The sequence below is a fragment of the Antedon bifida genome, chromosome 1 (assembly GCF_963402885.1).
Source record: "Antedon bifida chromosome 1, ecAntBifi1.1, whole genome shotgun sequence".
Lineage (NCBI taxonomy): Eukaryota > Metazoa > Echinodermata > Crinoidea > Comatulida > Antedonidae > Antedon > Antedon bifida.
Window position 1 is genome coordinate 22729943 of NC_136226.1, and position 17907 is coordinate 22747849.

Sequence of the window (17907 nt, forward strand, 5' to 3'; positions counted from 1 at the left end):
GAGGCCTACTTGCATCTACTTTTCACAGGAACCTATTTGTAGTTACTTTGTCTAGGAACCCAATTTTAATTTGGCCAGGGCCATACTTGCAGCAAATGTTTCCAGGGACCTACTCCAGGTACTTTTTCCAGGGACCTATTTCAGATACTTTTCTAGGGACCAATTGCCTATAAAAATAATACAGTACTTGTATTGTAGCTATCTATATGGTTTCATCTGCCCTTTTCTGGTCAACACAAGTGCCCATATAGCATTCCCATTTCATTTATTAACCATATTTAACTTTAAAGTTGACCAAAGGAAGGTTTATAATGATATTTATATGTGTAATCTAACAGAATTAAATGCTGGTGCCGGTATATGTATGTTCATTATATTTTGCATGCTAGTTTTTATAGTCTTAAAATTCTAGTGTATACCTTTTTGCTAATGAAGTTTGATTTATGTATACTCTGTTAAATGTTATTACTGACATGTTTACATCTTTATTGATTTTTTTACTGTATTCAGAATATTTTATAGTCCTTTTTTCTTGCAATTTATTTTTCTATAACATTTATCTTTTTTCTCTAATCAGGATATCATGGTTTTCTAAGAGAAATATAAATAATAAAAAGAACAATTTATGTTTAGCATATTATATGACATTTAACTTTTATTTCAATCTACAAAGAAATAGTTATTTTAAGGATAAGAGGAAGGATCATTGAAGAGGAGAAACATTTTATCAAAATGAATAATTCATCAGTGGTACTATTCCACATATTTAAAAAACAAAACAGTGTCCTAATAATGCTTATAACTTCATTAAAGCATAAACAAAACATACAGAATCTAGTGTAATAGTGTGAATTTAGACAAATCTGGGTTGTTGATTATTTTATTTCTGTTGATAATTTTCATTAACGCATCATTCATTTGTTCCTTTATCCATTTTAGATGGTCACATGAGAGGTGGTGCAGGCCATACAGGTACATGGTCAAGTTCTCATGGTAAATATCTATTTTCAAAATCTTTGGGAAAGAGCATGTATAATTTAGAGTATTTTGTAAAATTTAATATGTTTTATTATATTTATTTTTATTTCTCATAATTTCATGATACAATTTTTTTTTTTAAGAAAATTAAACTAATTTTGTATGTATAGAAATTTTTTAGTATTTTAAATAAAAAATAGTGTACAAGAAAATCTTTCTCAAATGAGATGTATGTATAGTATGTTATACAATTAGTAGTGCTATAAGTGTTGCTTGGCATCTTTTTCATTGATTTTGTTTGTTGCATGCTTTTATTTTTTAATTTATTTTATATTTATTAATAACTGTGTGAATTTAATTGATTTATTGCATTGTATATAGATAATTAGACATTTTTATAGACATTTAAGTATTTTAATTTTTAGTCAACTATTTATGCTATATCCTGATTTGATATGCATGTTTTGTTTGTAGTAGTTATAGTTACAATTTGCTTTTCTTTTCTTCTTTGATAATTTTCCACATCTTTAGGCTTCTGGTCTGCATACCCACGCTCTACTGCTAATTATCGGTGCACATCTCCTAGCTTTCCATCTCCCTACCCTGTGTGTTATCCCCCTTCTTCTGGTTACGGTAGTTTGAATGAACCAAGAGTTCACTCGATTAGCTCGGAGCATGGTGACATGGAAACAGGTACACTAATCCACCTACTAACATACTTACAAACACCTTTTTTATTTTTATACAACTTTAATATGTATAACACACAGACTTTGTTATTATATGTTTGAGTATGTGTTTTAATAACTGAAACAAAAAAAATGAAATTAGTTTTTCAAATGGAATGTGTACTTTTTTTTAAATTGTTGTAAATACACATATTGGCACATTTTATAGTATATTTTTACATTTATTTAATATTATTTTTTGATGGATCGAGTCGAGTTCCAATTTAGATTTGAGAGTTTGCACAATTCCCCCTTTTTTGCCATTTTCAGATTAGCAGCGAAAGTAAATAAGCCTAGCTTAGCTGATGGCAAATTGTTTCACCTTTTGTGGAAAAACATATAATACACATCTTGGCTACAGGCTTGGAAAATATTGACATTTTTATTGGAGGTTATTGAAAGGTGTGTGTGCTGTAATTATGTTGTATGTGCTGTTTGTATGTTTCTTATGCTGTGTGTAGGGTGAAGGTGAACAGATGAAAAGGAAGAAAGATATGTTTTTATATAATAACTTATTTATTTGGCCACATCCAGATGACTATAAGTATACATAAATAACAAATAAACAGGATTGAACAATTCTTGGACATGAAATTAAAGGTTTTAACTTGAATTCAATGAAAATTATTATTAATAATTAATTCAATTATGGAATGTTGATGTGAGAGCAACCTGACCATTACTGTACCCTACTGACGATATACCCTATATTTGTTAATACCACAAGTGTATTAGATTAGTTTAAATAGTGTTTATAATTCTACATAATTACTCTCAATTAATATGTTTAGGAACCGTTGTGTTTGCTTTTAGCACAAATTAACAAAATATGCTTGCCATAATCTGCTTTAAATGATGCACTCTCTCAAGGGAGATCAATCGTCATTGGATAATTTGACCTCTCTCTTGATGGAATTAGTAATCAAAGGATATGTTTTAGTTTACTAGGTTTATACCTTTTTTGTGTAACATAAATCTTTGAATTTTCAGTACATTTCAGAAACATTCTTGTATATTAATACTGAATATTAGTGTTGTTGTTGCTGTTGCTTCAATATTTGCACATATTTATCTCTTCATTTAAATCTAAAGCCTTATTCACACTGAACTTATTGCTTTATTTGGTCAAATAACTAAATAGATGATCGTTTATTTCCACTAGTACTATTAATGACTTTGGCATAAGGCCTGCAAGCCAAATCTGGCCCAAAATTGCACTTCATATGGCCCTTAAAAAGGTCTTCACCCCCTTGAAAGTCCTCATGATCCCCTAAGTTTAAGAGCCCTCATGACCCAACCTGTAATGCTACACTCTATCTGACCTGAATTGTAAATTGCAGTCAGGCTCTCTGCAAAAAAACTGTGAACCCCTGGTATCAGGCCTTGAATACAATATCATACGACTTCCAGAGATCCCAGCAAGAAGCATTTTATTGAAAGTGTTCAAAATATAATATATAATTATTAATGTTTATTGCATGATGTCACATGTTATTTTAAATTTTTGTTGCATGATAATTTATGTTTTATTAAATTTTTGTTGCATGATACATTTTGTATTTAATATTTGTTGCATGATGATAAATGTTCTTTAATGTTGCTTACTTGCATGTATGTTATTTTTGTTTGTATTTTGCATGTAGCAACCACAAATCAATTCACTTCATCGCATATTTCAAATGGGTCAGCAAAAACCGAGTTTGTGCCATTACAAGCCTTGAGTGGTACAATTATAGACGTGAGTGATCAGCTGTCCAATCAAACATCAGTTGACGGACAATCGACCAATCAATCAGTTTCAATGCCATTAGCAGGTATTACATCATACACCACATCTGATTCGACGAATGGCGCGTTCACTGTCGCGTATGAGGAATCAACTACTCATCATTCCGTAGAACGAACAGTTCCGATGTCTGATGGTAGCCATGTGAAGACCACTTCCAGCCATAAGTCGTTTGAGAAGTCATACGCAACATCTGATCGAAATAATGACGACACTATTCAGTCAATTATAGCAAGTGGATTTAACAACCAGCCTCTTGCCATTGAGGTTCCCAACTCACCTGGGTTGGCTACACCTCAATTGGCTCTACCAGGTAAAATATGAAACAGGAAAATGGAAGACTAATCGTTACTACTAAAAGTGGTTACTAACTCTATCAATCAGAATATTTTTCACAACACAACTACTTCCTGTGTAATATTATAAACTAAATTACTCAGTAAGCATTACATTGCTTTAAATCCATCATCTAATGCTCAATCAATCAAAATGTAGTGATACTCTAATTTTTATCAATCCAGGTGTTTTGCCACACATCTGACCAACTAAATTAGATTCCAATGCAAAATTACTTTGTGGTTCAAATTATCACTTTAATTATTGCTTGAAAATATATATTTGTTTAATTTAGTCATACTATTAATACAAATAATATTAATTATCAATTCAAATAATAGCATTAGAAATAAAGGATGAATTTTGCAGGCTATGTTAGGCCTACCTCCATATTCCAACATCCGGGACATTCAAAATTAAATTGGCTTCCTTACTCAATATTCTAAACAACACAGAAAGTGTTATTAAAGGTGTATTAATTAAATCTTCACTTAACCTAAAAGTATATGGTTAGGCCTACTAATTCAGTTTCACTATCAAGCTAAATGAAGGACAGTGTTTCAAACCTCAGTTTAAAAGCAATTACCATATTTGTTTGCTTGTGTTTACAGGAGTCTATCTTAACCGTTGTTCATTGAACACATTCAAAATATTGTGAAATTATTAAATTTAAGTATTGTATGATTTAATTCGTGCAGTGGTAATTTGGTAATCTTTTCTATAGTAATGCACACATAATTTATCGATACACAATATCATAATTTTTGTCCAAATATCTACCTTAATGTGACAATAATAGTAACATTTTCATGATGATGAACATTCTGCCTATAAATTGAAAATCTACTTGTTTAATTATGTAAAAATACTGGTGATTGTTGATTACAGCGCCATCATATGGCACGATTGATAGTACAAGCAATGCTCCTGGCTCAACAATTATTCAATCCATTCAAGATATCCCAAGCACCCTTGGACAAATGGACCCACCGAATATAACCGCAGTACCAATCATTCATATTGGCACAACTAACAGGCAACAAACCACCCCTCTCAATAGCCGGCTTGGAGTAGGCCGTTCAATGGGAGATCTGAGTATGAAATCTGACCGTCATGGAAGCTCATTTCGTGATGGACGGAGAGTGAACCTGAGCAAAGCAAGAAGTTTTGCTCATATTGCCGGACCTACTTCAAGGTATCGTCCTGTAGCAAGCTCCAGTTACACCAATGCTAATACAGCAACGTTACTGAGTGATATTCGTTCTGGAAATTCAAGTTTTGCAACAATGCCTGCTGGCCGTGTGTCGCAAAACCCCCCTTACAGCCCTCTAAATGGCAGCATCCACGGGAATGGACATGTGAAAACAGGAGACCCGCAGACAGACACATTATCTGGTATCCATGAAAGCTTGCATGCTTTGACGTCTCATCTGTATGCTGATGATCGAATACCTGCTGCTCAGCGCTCAGGTCCTATCCCAATCCCTGCAAGGCATGTGACTAGTGATTATGAACATAGTCAATCTATGCCAGTTGGGTATCATTCATTGCATTCACAAAGTATGTATTATATTTAATGCATTTTTTTATATAATTAATCAACCATTCATTTATTTAATCATTTATTCATAACCATTATTTGCATATATAATGTACTGTATATGTCTGTTATTTGCATATTGTGACACTTGCATACCTATATGTATTTGCATGTAATTGTGTGCATGTTTTTTAAATATTTATTGTATAGTATTATATTTGCTTTTTTTTGTAATATTTGCATGTTCGTATTTTTTTTTTCTAACTCAAGGCGTGGGTCACTCCGGAGATCATTTTATGAGTTCTTATCGAAGGTCAGAGAGTAATGAACCTACTACAGGATTTTCATATTCATCAAATAATAACAATTCATGTGGAGTTAATTTATTGGATGAGCCTGTTGATCAGCCAGGTAAATTTGCATATTTGCAAATGATAGTGGTGGCGGTTGTGGGTCAACATTTGAAAGATTTGAAAAAATCTAAGATTTGATTTAAATAATGATTTTATTTGTGATCATGTTAGATTGCAAATAATTCTACTCTACTATGTCAGCTTCATCTCTAATATTAAATCTTTACTCCAATCTTAATTCTTAACATTCTTCATTATTTTTTTTATTCCTACTGCTGTTTTTTTTCCATTCTTAGTCTCTGTGCTGGAAAGCATTCCAACCTTTACAACTTTTACTGTAGCTACAGAAATCGTCCCTCGAAAACGCACCTTATCAAATTCCCACAGATGGAAAAAAGACTGGCGTTTACGGCGGTCAATTTCACTGGATCAGCATAGTTTCTTTATAGAACATGAGTATAATGAAATAGGTACATTTTCAATAGGAGTGAATGAGGGGAAAAGCTTTTGCATGATGAGAATAAACTCAAATTGAGAAAAGATTTTTGCATGATGGGACATAAACTTGATTAGTACACACTTGATAAAAGAGTTCTTGCATTGTGGGTTATAAACTTGGTAGGAACGATCTTGCATTACGATTTGTAAGATGAGTTCTTTTGTCATGTGATATAAATTTGATGGGATATTTCTTGTAATGATGAAATGTAAACAATATGGGTATATGCTTGATGAGAAAGTTGTCACATTAGAAGATATAAAAAGAATGGAAAAGCTATAGGATATAAACATGAGTTATAGACTTGATGAGAATGTTCTTGCATTTAATGGGATGAAAACAGGATGGAAAAGCTTTTGCATTATGGAATATAAACTTGATGAAAAGCTCTTGCATTATGGAATATAAACTTGATGAAAAGGTTTTGCATTATGGGATATAAACTTGATGAGAAGGTCTTGCATTATGGGATATAACTTGACTTACTGACTTAAATCCTAAAGACTGGTTGTCCCCTTGGTGTGCTCACTGAAGATAATCCGCCATTCCTTTCTTTCTGGATGATCAAGCTTGTATCCTTTGGGATCTGGTCTTTCCATCTAGCCTGGCTGCCTATGCTTGCTGAAATGCTGTTTATAGGCTTGGTATAGTAGTCTTGGCATTCGACACTGACTAAACCATTTGAGTCGCCTTTTGGACACACATTGCACTATGATGCTGGTCATGCCAAGTCACCGTCTGATTTCATCATTCCTGATTTTTTCCAGTAGCTTAACTCCTAAAATAAACTTCTTGATAAAAAAAAGTACTTGCATTTAATGGGGTATACACTTTGTGAGAAAGCTCTTGCATTATGAGATATCAACTTGATGGGAAAGGAAATCTAAGCCATGTTGTTGGTATGACCAATTTCAATATAGCATATTTGAATTGGGAAAGAATTTATTTTTTGCTATTAGATTATCCCATTGATCTAAATTAAAAACACATCGGTCTGCCATTTTAATTAATGTTAACTCAATGCGATGCCCAAATGGCACATTCATCTGTATAAACATCCTAAAGGAACTTTAACTCAATCAAATTTCTAATTGAGTGCAATTCATCATGAGAATATATAATGAATTACTGATCTATGCTGCTAATCTGTAAACGAATTACATTAGATCACATAGTGTAACTGCATGTATTAACATTAGTATTTATGACAGGATGCGACAGACACATAAAATCAATCAAATTTAAAAGCCAACAATATTACAGTTAATGTACCAATATATCAAATAATAATAAATGGAAAATATGTTATTTGTTGCAGTCTTTTAATGAACCATTGACATATTAAACTCGACCTAAAGTGAGTGAGTCAGATATAACATGTTCTTCCTATGATTTTTTAAGAGGCTGGTTTATGTTTATAAATGTAATGTGCTCACTAGGTACTTAAAATATATAAATGTTGAAAGCATTCCATCTTCATCACTATTTTGGACGGTTTTTATATAATCGTTACACTGGTTGCTATTCGTATTGCTACATTTGTATGGGTCAATCAAGAATACCTGAATTGTCTCACATACGATTGGATTGACAATGCCCACACAATGTAGCGATTCTATGGAAACCAAGTTTAGTGATACATTACTGTTTTATACATTTCGGTTATAATTATATACATAAAAACTAATTTGTTATACAATCAAACTCTCTCAAAAACTGGGCTCCCTCAATTTTTGAACAATTTTGTCTGAACTTCTTTCTTGCTATTCAAATTGAATTCTCAAAACTAGACATAACCAAAAAATCTAGTCATTTTAGGCAGCCCAATCAGTTGACTATACATAAGTACTATCATTCTTTATTATTGTTTGCACAAAAAATAAAGAACATTTACATTTACACATTCAGTGTGTATACTTGATCGAAACTGATTATTATGATAGGATAAAAGAATACCAGTTGCATGGATCAATGCCAACAGTTATCTTTGTTAATTTTAAATACTTAATTTTGATTGATTTTTTTCTTCAATATATTCAGGTTATCAAAGTGAATCAAATTTGTCACAAGATGAGAACAACATTCACCAGCCTCCAACTCCACATGTTTCAACTCATCCACTTTCTAGTTTTAGTGTACCCGGTCCACCACCCCACTATGGTACACTGCCAAAATCACCACCTGCCCAGCCTAGAGGTAACTCACCTTCTATAATTACTTGCATATATGCTGCTTCCTTTGCATTGTTCACCCCAGTGAATCTCTGTGTGTCATGAGCCATGTGTTTTTTATATTCATTGTGTATAAAAGGGTATTCCGTATTAATGTAATTATACATTTCAGAAAAACGCTGAACGTTTTAAAATGTTTAAAGTAGTTTCTATCAGCTGCTGCTTTTATGGATTTTTTCAAAAGTTTCTCCAACTTTCTTAAGTCCTTGAAGGACAAAGTGTTTAAGATGATGTTGTGAATAATGATTCCGAACTTTTGACAGAATAGTAGACTAATCAGGATACACTTCAGCTTTATGACAAAATTTGCAAACATGTTTTCGTTGTTGCAATGCAGGTACAATGTTTGGCAAAATTCCTGTGTCAATCAAAGACTTATGAAAAGTTTGAAAAAAAATCTGTAAAAGCAGCAGCTGACATAAACTGCTTAAAAATATTAATGTAATAATTACGAAACAATATCATAAACCTTTGCAATCACAGAGCCTCAATGTTTTATTATTTTATATTTTTGCGTTTTTCTCCTTGATATATTTTAAATTATTCGATTTTGTACTGCCATTTCTTTTTTTTAATAAACCAGAGTAGTAAAACATTTTTAAAAATAAAATTAATGTGATATTCAAAAAGGAAAAAAAAATTAAATGTATATATTAGCCAGACGTATCAATAACAGAATTATGTGAATACAATTTGGTTATACTACACTGGTCCAGTTAACAATAAATGTTTCACTATTTTCTATTTTGTTACTTTTATGTACGATATAAAAAAAAGTGAAATAATATGATACTTTTTTTTTACAGTAAAAATAAGTGCACCAAGTTATAGCTTATTGAAACGGCAACAACCTGCTGTAAATCGTAATAGATCACATCCACTTCCAGTTGTTACACCTAGAGCTCCTGATGTTACATATAGATCTGCAGAAGCTACTAGCCCCGAGGTAAATCTAAAAACAATTTGGACAAAAGTAGCATGTTATTTAATCATCAGGGGTGTTCCTTGAATAGGGGTTAAATAAACATATTTCCCCTCATTCATTTCACAGGAAAGTGTTATAGTAGTGTCCCATCCCTTGAATAGTGTCCAAAGAAGGGTTCTAGAGTAGTAGTAGACCAATATTAGTAATCAATATGTCTATATGATTTTATAATATTTTTGTTCTGTTTTAGTCGGGAACAGCAAGAACGTTTAGCACAGAAGATTTGAATGCTGAAATGTTGAATCTTGAAGGACTCATGAAAGACTTGAATGCCATTACACAGTCTGACGATATTGATTGTTAGTGAGCCCTCTACATACTGTACATTGTATCTGAAAGGAAGTAAAAGCAGCACGCTGTAAATGTCTATCAGCTTATGAGATACATAAAGTAGGCCTACTGAAAATGCACAACTGGCTTATTGAAGCATGTGCTATTGCTTCCAAAAACAAGAGGAGAGTTGATGCCTCTCACGGTTGGAATGGTGCAAGGCATTGTTGTTATTGTTTATTAATATTTTCAATTTATATTGTGAATTTATTTAATCAGAATCCACTGTAAGAAGAATAGAGTTTTGATTTGAAAGTGTATCAATTAATTATAACAGTGTTGGAAGGCTTAGCTGTCAACATGGTTCCATGGCCATTGTCTTTCTAATGTGAAAACTCTCAAATGTACACATTTTGATACACATAAGTAAGCCCAGCTAGTAGGCTAATATCTCTGCCTTACAAGACCAAAGCTAAGACTTGTTACAAAAAGTAGTACCTTGTGCTGAACTATAAATTGGCTACAGTGTTCACCCGAACCCAAACCATCAAATACCAAAATCAGCACAGAAAAGGTAAATAACAAACCAATTAACGAAATGTACCATACCATGACAGTTACTAGTAGATAACCTTTGAAGAATTTATTTTTGAGGTATCTGCATCCTAGTAAATTGATTCAAACTTTGTGTAACAGTCTCAAGTTTCACAAACTAGGCCTACAGATATGCCAGGGGCCCAGTTTTCTAGCCCACTTTATATATAGACATTTCAAAAAGCTGATTAAAAAGTTCTTGATAATTTATAATTAGATTTGGTTAATTTTCTCATGCAAATTAATTTTTCTGAATCAAAATGTGTATGCTGTGTATATGAATTTTTGGGTATATACTTCAAACACTGTATTGTCGTTTTTAAATATTTATTATGTTGTGTTTGTATATTTGATGTGTGTAAATTAATACACATGCACCTTTATTTTATATACATTTTATCATATCTTTACGTTTTATACATTATAGGAACCAAAAATGATTAGAAATCTGTAAACAATATTTATTTTCATTATTTTTAAGAGGTTGACTGTTCGGTGAAATGACAAATAACATGTAGATATGAAATAAAATATTATATATGTAAATATTCATATATTAGGTAGATTAAGAGGTGATTTGAAATTAATTTTAGCTGTTCTTTATTACCCGCCAAAATATGTCAATTGTCAGCCGGAATTAATTTAGACATTTTTCTCTTAATGACAGTAAAGTGCTGTCAATTGGAGGAAATGGTGAATTTGCCAAAAAATATATACTAAAGCCTAGAATTAATGAATGACTTCCTAAACTACAGAGCTTTGGTTATTGTTATAATGGTTAATAGAAGGTCACAGTAACATTATTTACCAATAATTTACCAATAGTTGTAATAAAAATATATTTATAACAGAAAAGTCATAAAAAGATACTTTATAATGCCAACAATTTTTAATAATTTGTTAAAATAGATAAATCCTTTCCAATATCACTTTAGTATTTTTTGTTACGATTAAAAACAAGTTTTTCTGTCCACCAACAATTTTTGTCAGTGAACAATTTATAAACATTCATTGATATAGTAAAATTTGGAATTCAACAGTACTGGTGAAGGAAACTTGAATATTAAAATAAAAATGTATTGAATTATACATTAAAATCAAATTCCACCCACCTTGGTAACAAAAGATATATACAATTTAAGATACTGTATGTATAAATGTAGTTTTTATATAAGACAAATAATTGCAAACATTTTATAATTGTTATAATTTTAAAATAGCTAAAAAGAAAAGCAAAAAATTGTATTATAATGGTATCGCTATTACATTTGCTATGTCAACTAACAATAAATATGAATGATATTTCATTTTTAAATTTTGTATATGAACCAACTATTTTACGTTAAAAAATGATGGGTTTTCTAGAATTTTAATTTGACTGTAAATTTAAAACATTTATATTTGTTTTTTAACTGTTTGCAATGTTATTTCATACTTTTTCAGATATATAATCAAAATATTTTGTTGGTATAAAATAAAACATAATTATTATAATTAATCGTGATTAAAGATAGATTTTTATAATTAATTAAATTCAGCAACCTATCGTTATTACCGTACGACCGCTATTTCATATTTCAATTTGATTTTAAACTAGCTTAATGGACCATTTTAAATGTGGCCCAGCAAAATTGGAATTATTTGTGTAGTCATATAGGTGTAGATATTAGGTGTGGGGCACTAATACAATTAAATGTTCCAATCATCATATACAAATAAAAGGGAGACCAAAAGTATCCCAATCACTAAAAGAATTTAGAGGTACTTAGTAATATTTCTGTGCGTTTAGATTTGGTTTAAATTCTTAATTACTATAACACTCTTTCATAGGCCTATGTTCCAATTTTTAAAATTCCAAATTATAAAACGCATAATCATACCAGGGGCTTTCTAGGTTTTATAATGAAAAAATATGTAAGCAACGCTATAATTAATTTTTGCGATATTCAAATAATTATTATGGTGTAAATAGATTTTCGTATTAGTATATTGGTCAGAACACAGTTGTTCTTCTTGCACCCCGTTAATGATTGGTACTTGCTTTGTCTATGTGTTGTTTATCAATGTCTTCTTAATGGTCGCTATCCAAAATCTGTTATGTATATTTTAAAAGATGGGTAAAATAAAACAATTTTGATACAGAATACTAAAGCATTAGTTGTCGTAGTTATTATCATGTCTACACTACCAAACAAACACAAACTGACATAACAATTCATTAACCAGTAAACAAATTCAACTACTAATAAAAAATGTTATTTTTTGTGGAAACTTTCGACTTTGTTAAACCATTATTATCCATTATTTTCCTTATGTTTGTCATCCTTCAATTCTCTATTTTTCAAATTCCATTCTTAAAATAATCATTACGTTACTTAAAGTTTGAAAGGTTTTCTGTATACTTTGGTCCGCTGTCTGCCCATCCATCCTTCAATTGATTAAGTTTATATCAATATTGTCTAAATGAAACAAACACTTTTTATTTTTTTTTTCACCAAAATATTTATTTGCCATAAAAATAAATTTTAATTTTAATACATTTCTATGTATAAAAATCTATAAATAATTATTATCCAAATATTGCACATTTTGAAAGTTGCAAACGTTAATTAAAAGATATTCAGTCAGTGTAAAATATTAATATTGATTATTGTATTGAACATAATGCATTATATGCTGGATTAAATTCTATCAGAAATAAGGTTGGATAGAAGAGAGATGAGATCACCAATCGGTGGTCGAGTTTTCTTGCATCTCATGGCTAACTCGTTTAGTTGCTGCCAATGGCATGCCTCAGCTACTTCACACATAACAAAGCAGAGGGCGAAGATGTCGCTTGATGTTACTTCAGCAGCAGGTGGTTCAACAAGGGGTGATGTTATTCCACCCATGTCAATAATCTTGCCCATCCATTCATCACTTTCATGTGAAAGGAGAATGTTTTCTGCCTTTATATCATTATGCACTATTTTGTTCTGGTGGAGGAACTTCACACCATGAGACAGTCAATAAGATGTTAAGAATTGACCTCTTGCCCATGTTAGCAAATTGTTTGCTTATAGCTGTTCTAAGCGTAAGAGATAAACTGTCAACTCCAATAAATGAAGAGACAATTTTTGATATGATGTTATTATCATCTCTTACTACGCCAAACATGAACGGAAATGATGGGTGAGCAGAACATAGTTGCATTGTACGAGCCTCTAGGTTGATGTTATATGCACTGCCATTTAAGATGGTTTTGACAGCAACCAATGAGTTGGTCGGATTGTATCTCATTAGAGACACTTCTCCAAAAACGCCTTGACCGATGACCACTGGTGTTTTCGTTTCGTCGACTGGTTTTAGATCCTTCTGGTTTATCAAGTTCACAGTTGGCAGGAGACTCAGCAATACATCTGTCTTGTCTTTTCCTTGATTTGAATCTGCTTGGGCGGGTAGCTGAATTCTATATTTTTTTGTTAAACAAGAATTAAATCATTTACCATTTTGTTTACAGAAATTTCAGATAATATATTGCCTGCTTATCTAAGTTATTACAATATAAAACTATCTGTTAATGAGGAGACTCTTTTATAACACTTGAGCCATGCAATAGCACTCTCAGTCTTAAAAAGAATCCCATGGGCTTAATTTTGGCGATATAAGATAATCCTACCTTTGAACTTTCTCAAACAATTCCATAACCTTATTCTCTTCATTCTTTAAAAGTTTTTTCAGATTGTCTAATCCTCTTTCTTTTTGATCGCAATCAAGACATCTAAAAAATTGATAATATCTGAATAATTTATTTTGAATTAGCTTGAAATTATTGAGAATTATTCTTATTCTAGTTTCCTTTGCATGTTATCTATAGTTTTTTTTCAAAATTAGTTATCATAAATATAATATTTTAATTTCAACAGTGGACTAACATAACTACTTTGATTATTATTGTGAGGACATACACTTACCCTTGTTTTCTTGCACTATTTGTGCGTTGGTTACTCTTCAACATCTTTTTAGCTTCATTGAGTTGCTCTTTTGCTTCCTTATATTTACTTTCATATCTGGAATTACATTTTAATAAGTTATATCATATATATGTTTACTTGAAGAAAAAATGTGCACGTAACAACATGTAATTGTAATGTCAAAGCCTTTTTGAGAAAAAGGTGTCAAGAACATTTTTGTATATTATTATAATGATTATTATTGAATGTTGTTGATAATGACTGTGATAAAAAAAAATTATGATAAAATTGTTGGTGTTGAAGATAATCACAACGATAAATAGGGACAATAAAGTTATAATAATGATATGATCAATAAATACCTTTGATTGAAGGGTATCAATTAATTTAGCTAACCCATTCTTTTCATGCTGAATGTGGTGAATTATAACATGGGGTTAACTTTGTCAATATAAACATTATACTTACTTAGTGTTTGTAGCATTAAGTAATTCTGTTCTCTTCTTTAAAACTTTCTTCAACTGCTCATTTTTTTTCTTTAACTCTTCTACAAGCTTTTCAATTTCTTTCTTCTCTTTGCTCTGTTGGCCATATTTCTCATTCAGCCTGAATTGGCAATTGAACATAATGTTAGATGTGTTGAAAATAGCATTAGCATAATAGATAATGACTGTAGTTCCTATTATTAAAAGTTATAAACTGTTCAATATTTACATGGCATTTACAGCTTCTAGACATTCCAACTCTTTCTGTAAATCTTTCTTTTCATTGGACAGTTTCTTTTCTTTTTCATCTTTTTCCATCATTCTGAAATTATAATAAAAATGTTTAAATGTGTTAGAAATTTATCAAATAACAAAAAGGGTTAGCTTTATAAATAACTGTAAAAGTTGTTACTATATAAACTTTTCAATACTTACTTGGCATTTACAGCTTCTAACTCTTTCTGTACTTCTTTCTTTGCACTTGACACTTTCTTTACTTCATGTCTGTTTTTAAACTCTTCCATCATTCTGAAATTATAATAACAATTTTGGATGTGTTGAAAAATTATCAAATAACAAATAGGGTTAGCCCAGTAAATAACTGTAAAAGTTTTTACTATATAAACTTGTCAATACTTACTTGCCATTTACAGCTTCTAACTCTTTCTGTATTTCTTTCTTTTCATTAGAAACTTTCTCTATTTTATCATCTTTGTTTTTAAACTCTTCCATCATTCTGAAATTATAATAAAAATGTTTAAATGTGTTGAAAAATTATCAAATAACAAATAGGGTTAGCCCAGTAAATAACTGTAAAAGTTTTTACTATATAAACTTGTCAATACTTACTTGCCATTTACAGCTTCTAACTCTTTCTGTATTTCTTTCTTTTCATTAGAAACTTTCTCTATTTCATTATCTTTGTTTTTAAACTCTTCCATCATTCTGAAATTATAATAACAATATTTAAATGTGTTGAAAAATTATCAAATAACAAAAAGGGTTAGCCCAATAAATAACTGTAAAAGTTGTTACTATATAAAATGTTCAATACTTACTTGGCATTTACAGCTTCTAACTCTTTCTGTACTTCTTTCTTTTCACTTGACACTTTCCTTACTTCATCATCTTTGTTTTTAAACTCTTCCATCATTCTGAAATTATAATAACAATTTTGGATATGTTGCCATTATTATCAAAATAAATAGGGTGAGCTTAATAAAATGGTTACTGTACCTCCATTACTATTATACGTAGTTACACAATTAAACATGTCAATAATATTTACTTGGCATTTACAGCATCTAACTCTTTCTGTAAATGTATCTTTTCATTAGACACTTTCTTTATTTCCTCATCTTTGTTAGTAAGCGCTTTCATCATTCTGAAATTAACAAATTAAGATAAAAGTGTTGGATATTGTTAAAATATTTTTTTTAAATGGTAAGAATCCATTGAATAAAGTTAAAAACAAAACCTACTGTTTGTTTGTAGCATAGAGTGATGCTTGCTTCTCATTCAATACTTTCTTCAGCTCTCCATTTCTTTTCTTAAATTCTTTTAATAGCCTTTCACTTGCTTTTTTTCTATAAAAGTAATAATAATAATATAAAAAATTCATGTATATAACAATTACAATTTGATGATACTGTATATAAAATAAGAACAAAACATTGTATATAAATTATAATTGTTTCTTTCTGTTTTTATCTTGTTCATACTTTTCTTTCAACTTCTCTGTTTCCACTTCAATAGCTTCCTTATCATTTCTCTCATGATCCAAAGTAGTTTCAACTTGACAAAGGAATGTACCCATAATCTGAAATTGAATTAATATTTCGAAGATAAAATGAAATGTTGTTGAAACAAAGTTAATTAAATAGGTATAGGATAATATATTGATGACAATAATGTGAAACTTTAGGAGTTTTTGCCCACCTTGTTGCCTTTCATTGTCCGCATAAATACCAAATCACCTGGATCAACAACATTTCTTTTTGATGCCGAAAGTGGATCGGCATCTGGTTGGAAAGATCCTGTTACTGGCTTCTTCCTCAACAGATTCATTCCTGTTGTATTCAGTTGCGGATCAAAGCTACAGGAACAAATAGAATGAATCCAGACTGTTTACATGGGCTTCTAAGTTCTATTACTACTAGTAGTAAGTGGCCTAGTTAGTAGTAGCAGCCTACTAGGCCTGGTCCTAGGCTAGATGTATCTACAGCTAATGAAATTAAAAAGTAGGCCTAAGCCTAGGCCTAACCCTTTAAATTCGACCTAGGACTACTGCAAACTGGGTCAAGAAAGGCATGTGGGTGAGGAAGGGCAGAATTGCTATTTTAGGTCTAGTTAGCTACTAGGGCCTACGTTTTTACAAAGTCTACTGGGCCTAGCCCACAGTAGGCCTAGGCCTAGCTAGGAAGGGACAGGACAGGAGGGGAGGATCAGGGGGTCTGGAGAGGGCCGGTTCACCGGGCGGGGTCGGGGGTAGGGCGGCCCTAGGCTACTAGAGAGGAAGGTAAAAAAACTTACCGTCGTGAACGGCGCAAAAAGGGTAGGCCTAGGCCTAGTAGATTGATGCTATAACTACTCATAATGCAATCTTTAGACAACGTATAAATACAAATATTGATACGTGAAGGTGAATTATGCGTCGTATTTGAACTAGAAAAAAAAACAATTCTGACGACACGTACTGATGAGGAGCTCCGTTTCGGTGCCTTTTATACATTTTAGTGTGCGTACCACACTTGTACGTCATAAAATAACAATATCGCGTGTCTGGATTTTGTTCTAAAATACGCGCTACATGCAACGTCATAAATCATTGTTACACTAAAAAAAAACTATATTGATTCATATTAATCAATATTAATTCAATAGATTCTCTAGTATTAGTATATATAGGCCTATATATACATACTAGGCCTAGTAAACTCATTTCTTTAATTCTAGTAAATATTAATATTGTAATCAACAGGCATGTTTTTAAACTGAATGTGCTATTGGAATTATCTGGTGAACGAGGAGGTGAAACCAAGTAAAAGTAGCAGCAGATACGCGCGCAGTACGAAATTGTTGCCACGAGACACATGATAAAAAGACAAAATCTTAAAAATAAGCAACCCATTTTAAAACTTAGTCCTAATTAGGCCTTGTTACAACCGCT

At 31.2% G+C, this 17907-nt stretch overlaps 3 protein-coding genes across 9 annotated transcripts in view; 1 reads left to right on the forward strand and 2 right to left on the reverse strand.

Moving 5' to 3' along the window:
• Positions 1-11785, forward strand: part of LOC144845432 (neogenin-like) — a 110171-nt gene extending 98386 nt beyond the window's left edge. For 3 of the 7 annotated variants that reach the window (XM_078702780.1, XM_078702789.1, XM_078702798.1), the window contains 8 exons: positions 940-993; positions 3350-3805; positions 4717-5388; positions 5639-5779; positions 8261-8416; positions 9258-9397; positions 9627-10145; positions 10184-11785. In XM_078702780.1, coding sequence (XP_078558906.1) covers positions 940-993; positions 3350-3805; positions 4717-5388; positions 5639-5779; positions 8261-8416; positions 9258-9397; positions 9627-9740 — 1733 coding nt within the window. In that variant the 3' untranslated portion in view covers positions 9741-10145; positions 10184-11785. Of the gene's footprint in view, positions 1-939; positions 994-1509; positions 1672-3349; positions 3806-4716; positions 5389-5638; positions 5780-8260; positions 8417-9257; positions 9398-9626; positions 10146-10183 lie in introns of all 7 variants that reach the window. The other 4 variants (XM_078702815.1, XM_078702823.1, XM_078702771.1 and 1 more) reach the window with 3 other exon arrangements.
• LOC144853156 (uncharacterized) overlaps positions 1-17907 on the reverse strand; it is a 195577-nt gene that overhangs the window by 77565 nt on the left and 100105 nt on the right. The gene's annotated exons all lie outside the window — the stretch shown is intronic.
• On the reverse strand, positions 12911-17521 carry LOC144849482 (uncharacterized). Its single transcript, XM_078706439.1, has 14 exons — positions 17271-17521; positions 16677-16833; positions 16460-16557; positions 16220-16324; positions 16027-16122; positions 15797-15892; positions 15588-15683; positions 15379-15474; positions 15174-15266; positions 14968-15060; positions 14722-14859; positions 14254-14349; positions 13959-14060; positions 12911-13748 (listed from the first exon to the last, which is right to left on the reverse strand). Exons 1-14 carry the CDS (start codon positions 17330-17332, stop codon positions 13259-13261), a joined length of 1818 nt encoding a protein of 605 aa, XP_078562565.1. The 5' UTR covers positions 17333-17521; the 3' UTR covers positions 12911-13258.

Coding starts and splice junctions, on each gene's coding strand:
- LOC144849482 (XM_078706439.1), bottom strand. CDS start 17,332: ATGAGTAGTTATAGCATCAATCTACTAGGCCTAGGCCTACCCTTTTTG. Junction 16,325..16,459: donor ACAGAGAAGTTGAAAGAAAA/GTATGAACAAGA, acceptor TTACTTTTATAG/AAAAAAAGCAAGTGAAAGGC. Junction 15,475..15,587: donor TTAGAAGCTGTAAATGGCAA/GTAAGTATTGAC, acceptor TTATAATTTCAG/AATGATGGAAGAGTTTAAAA.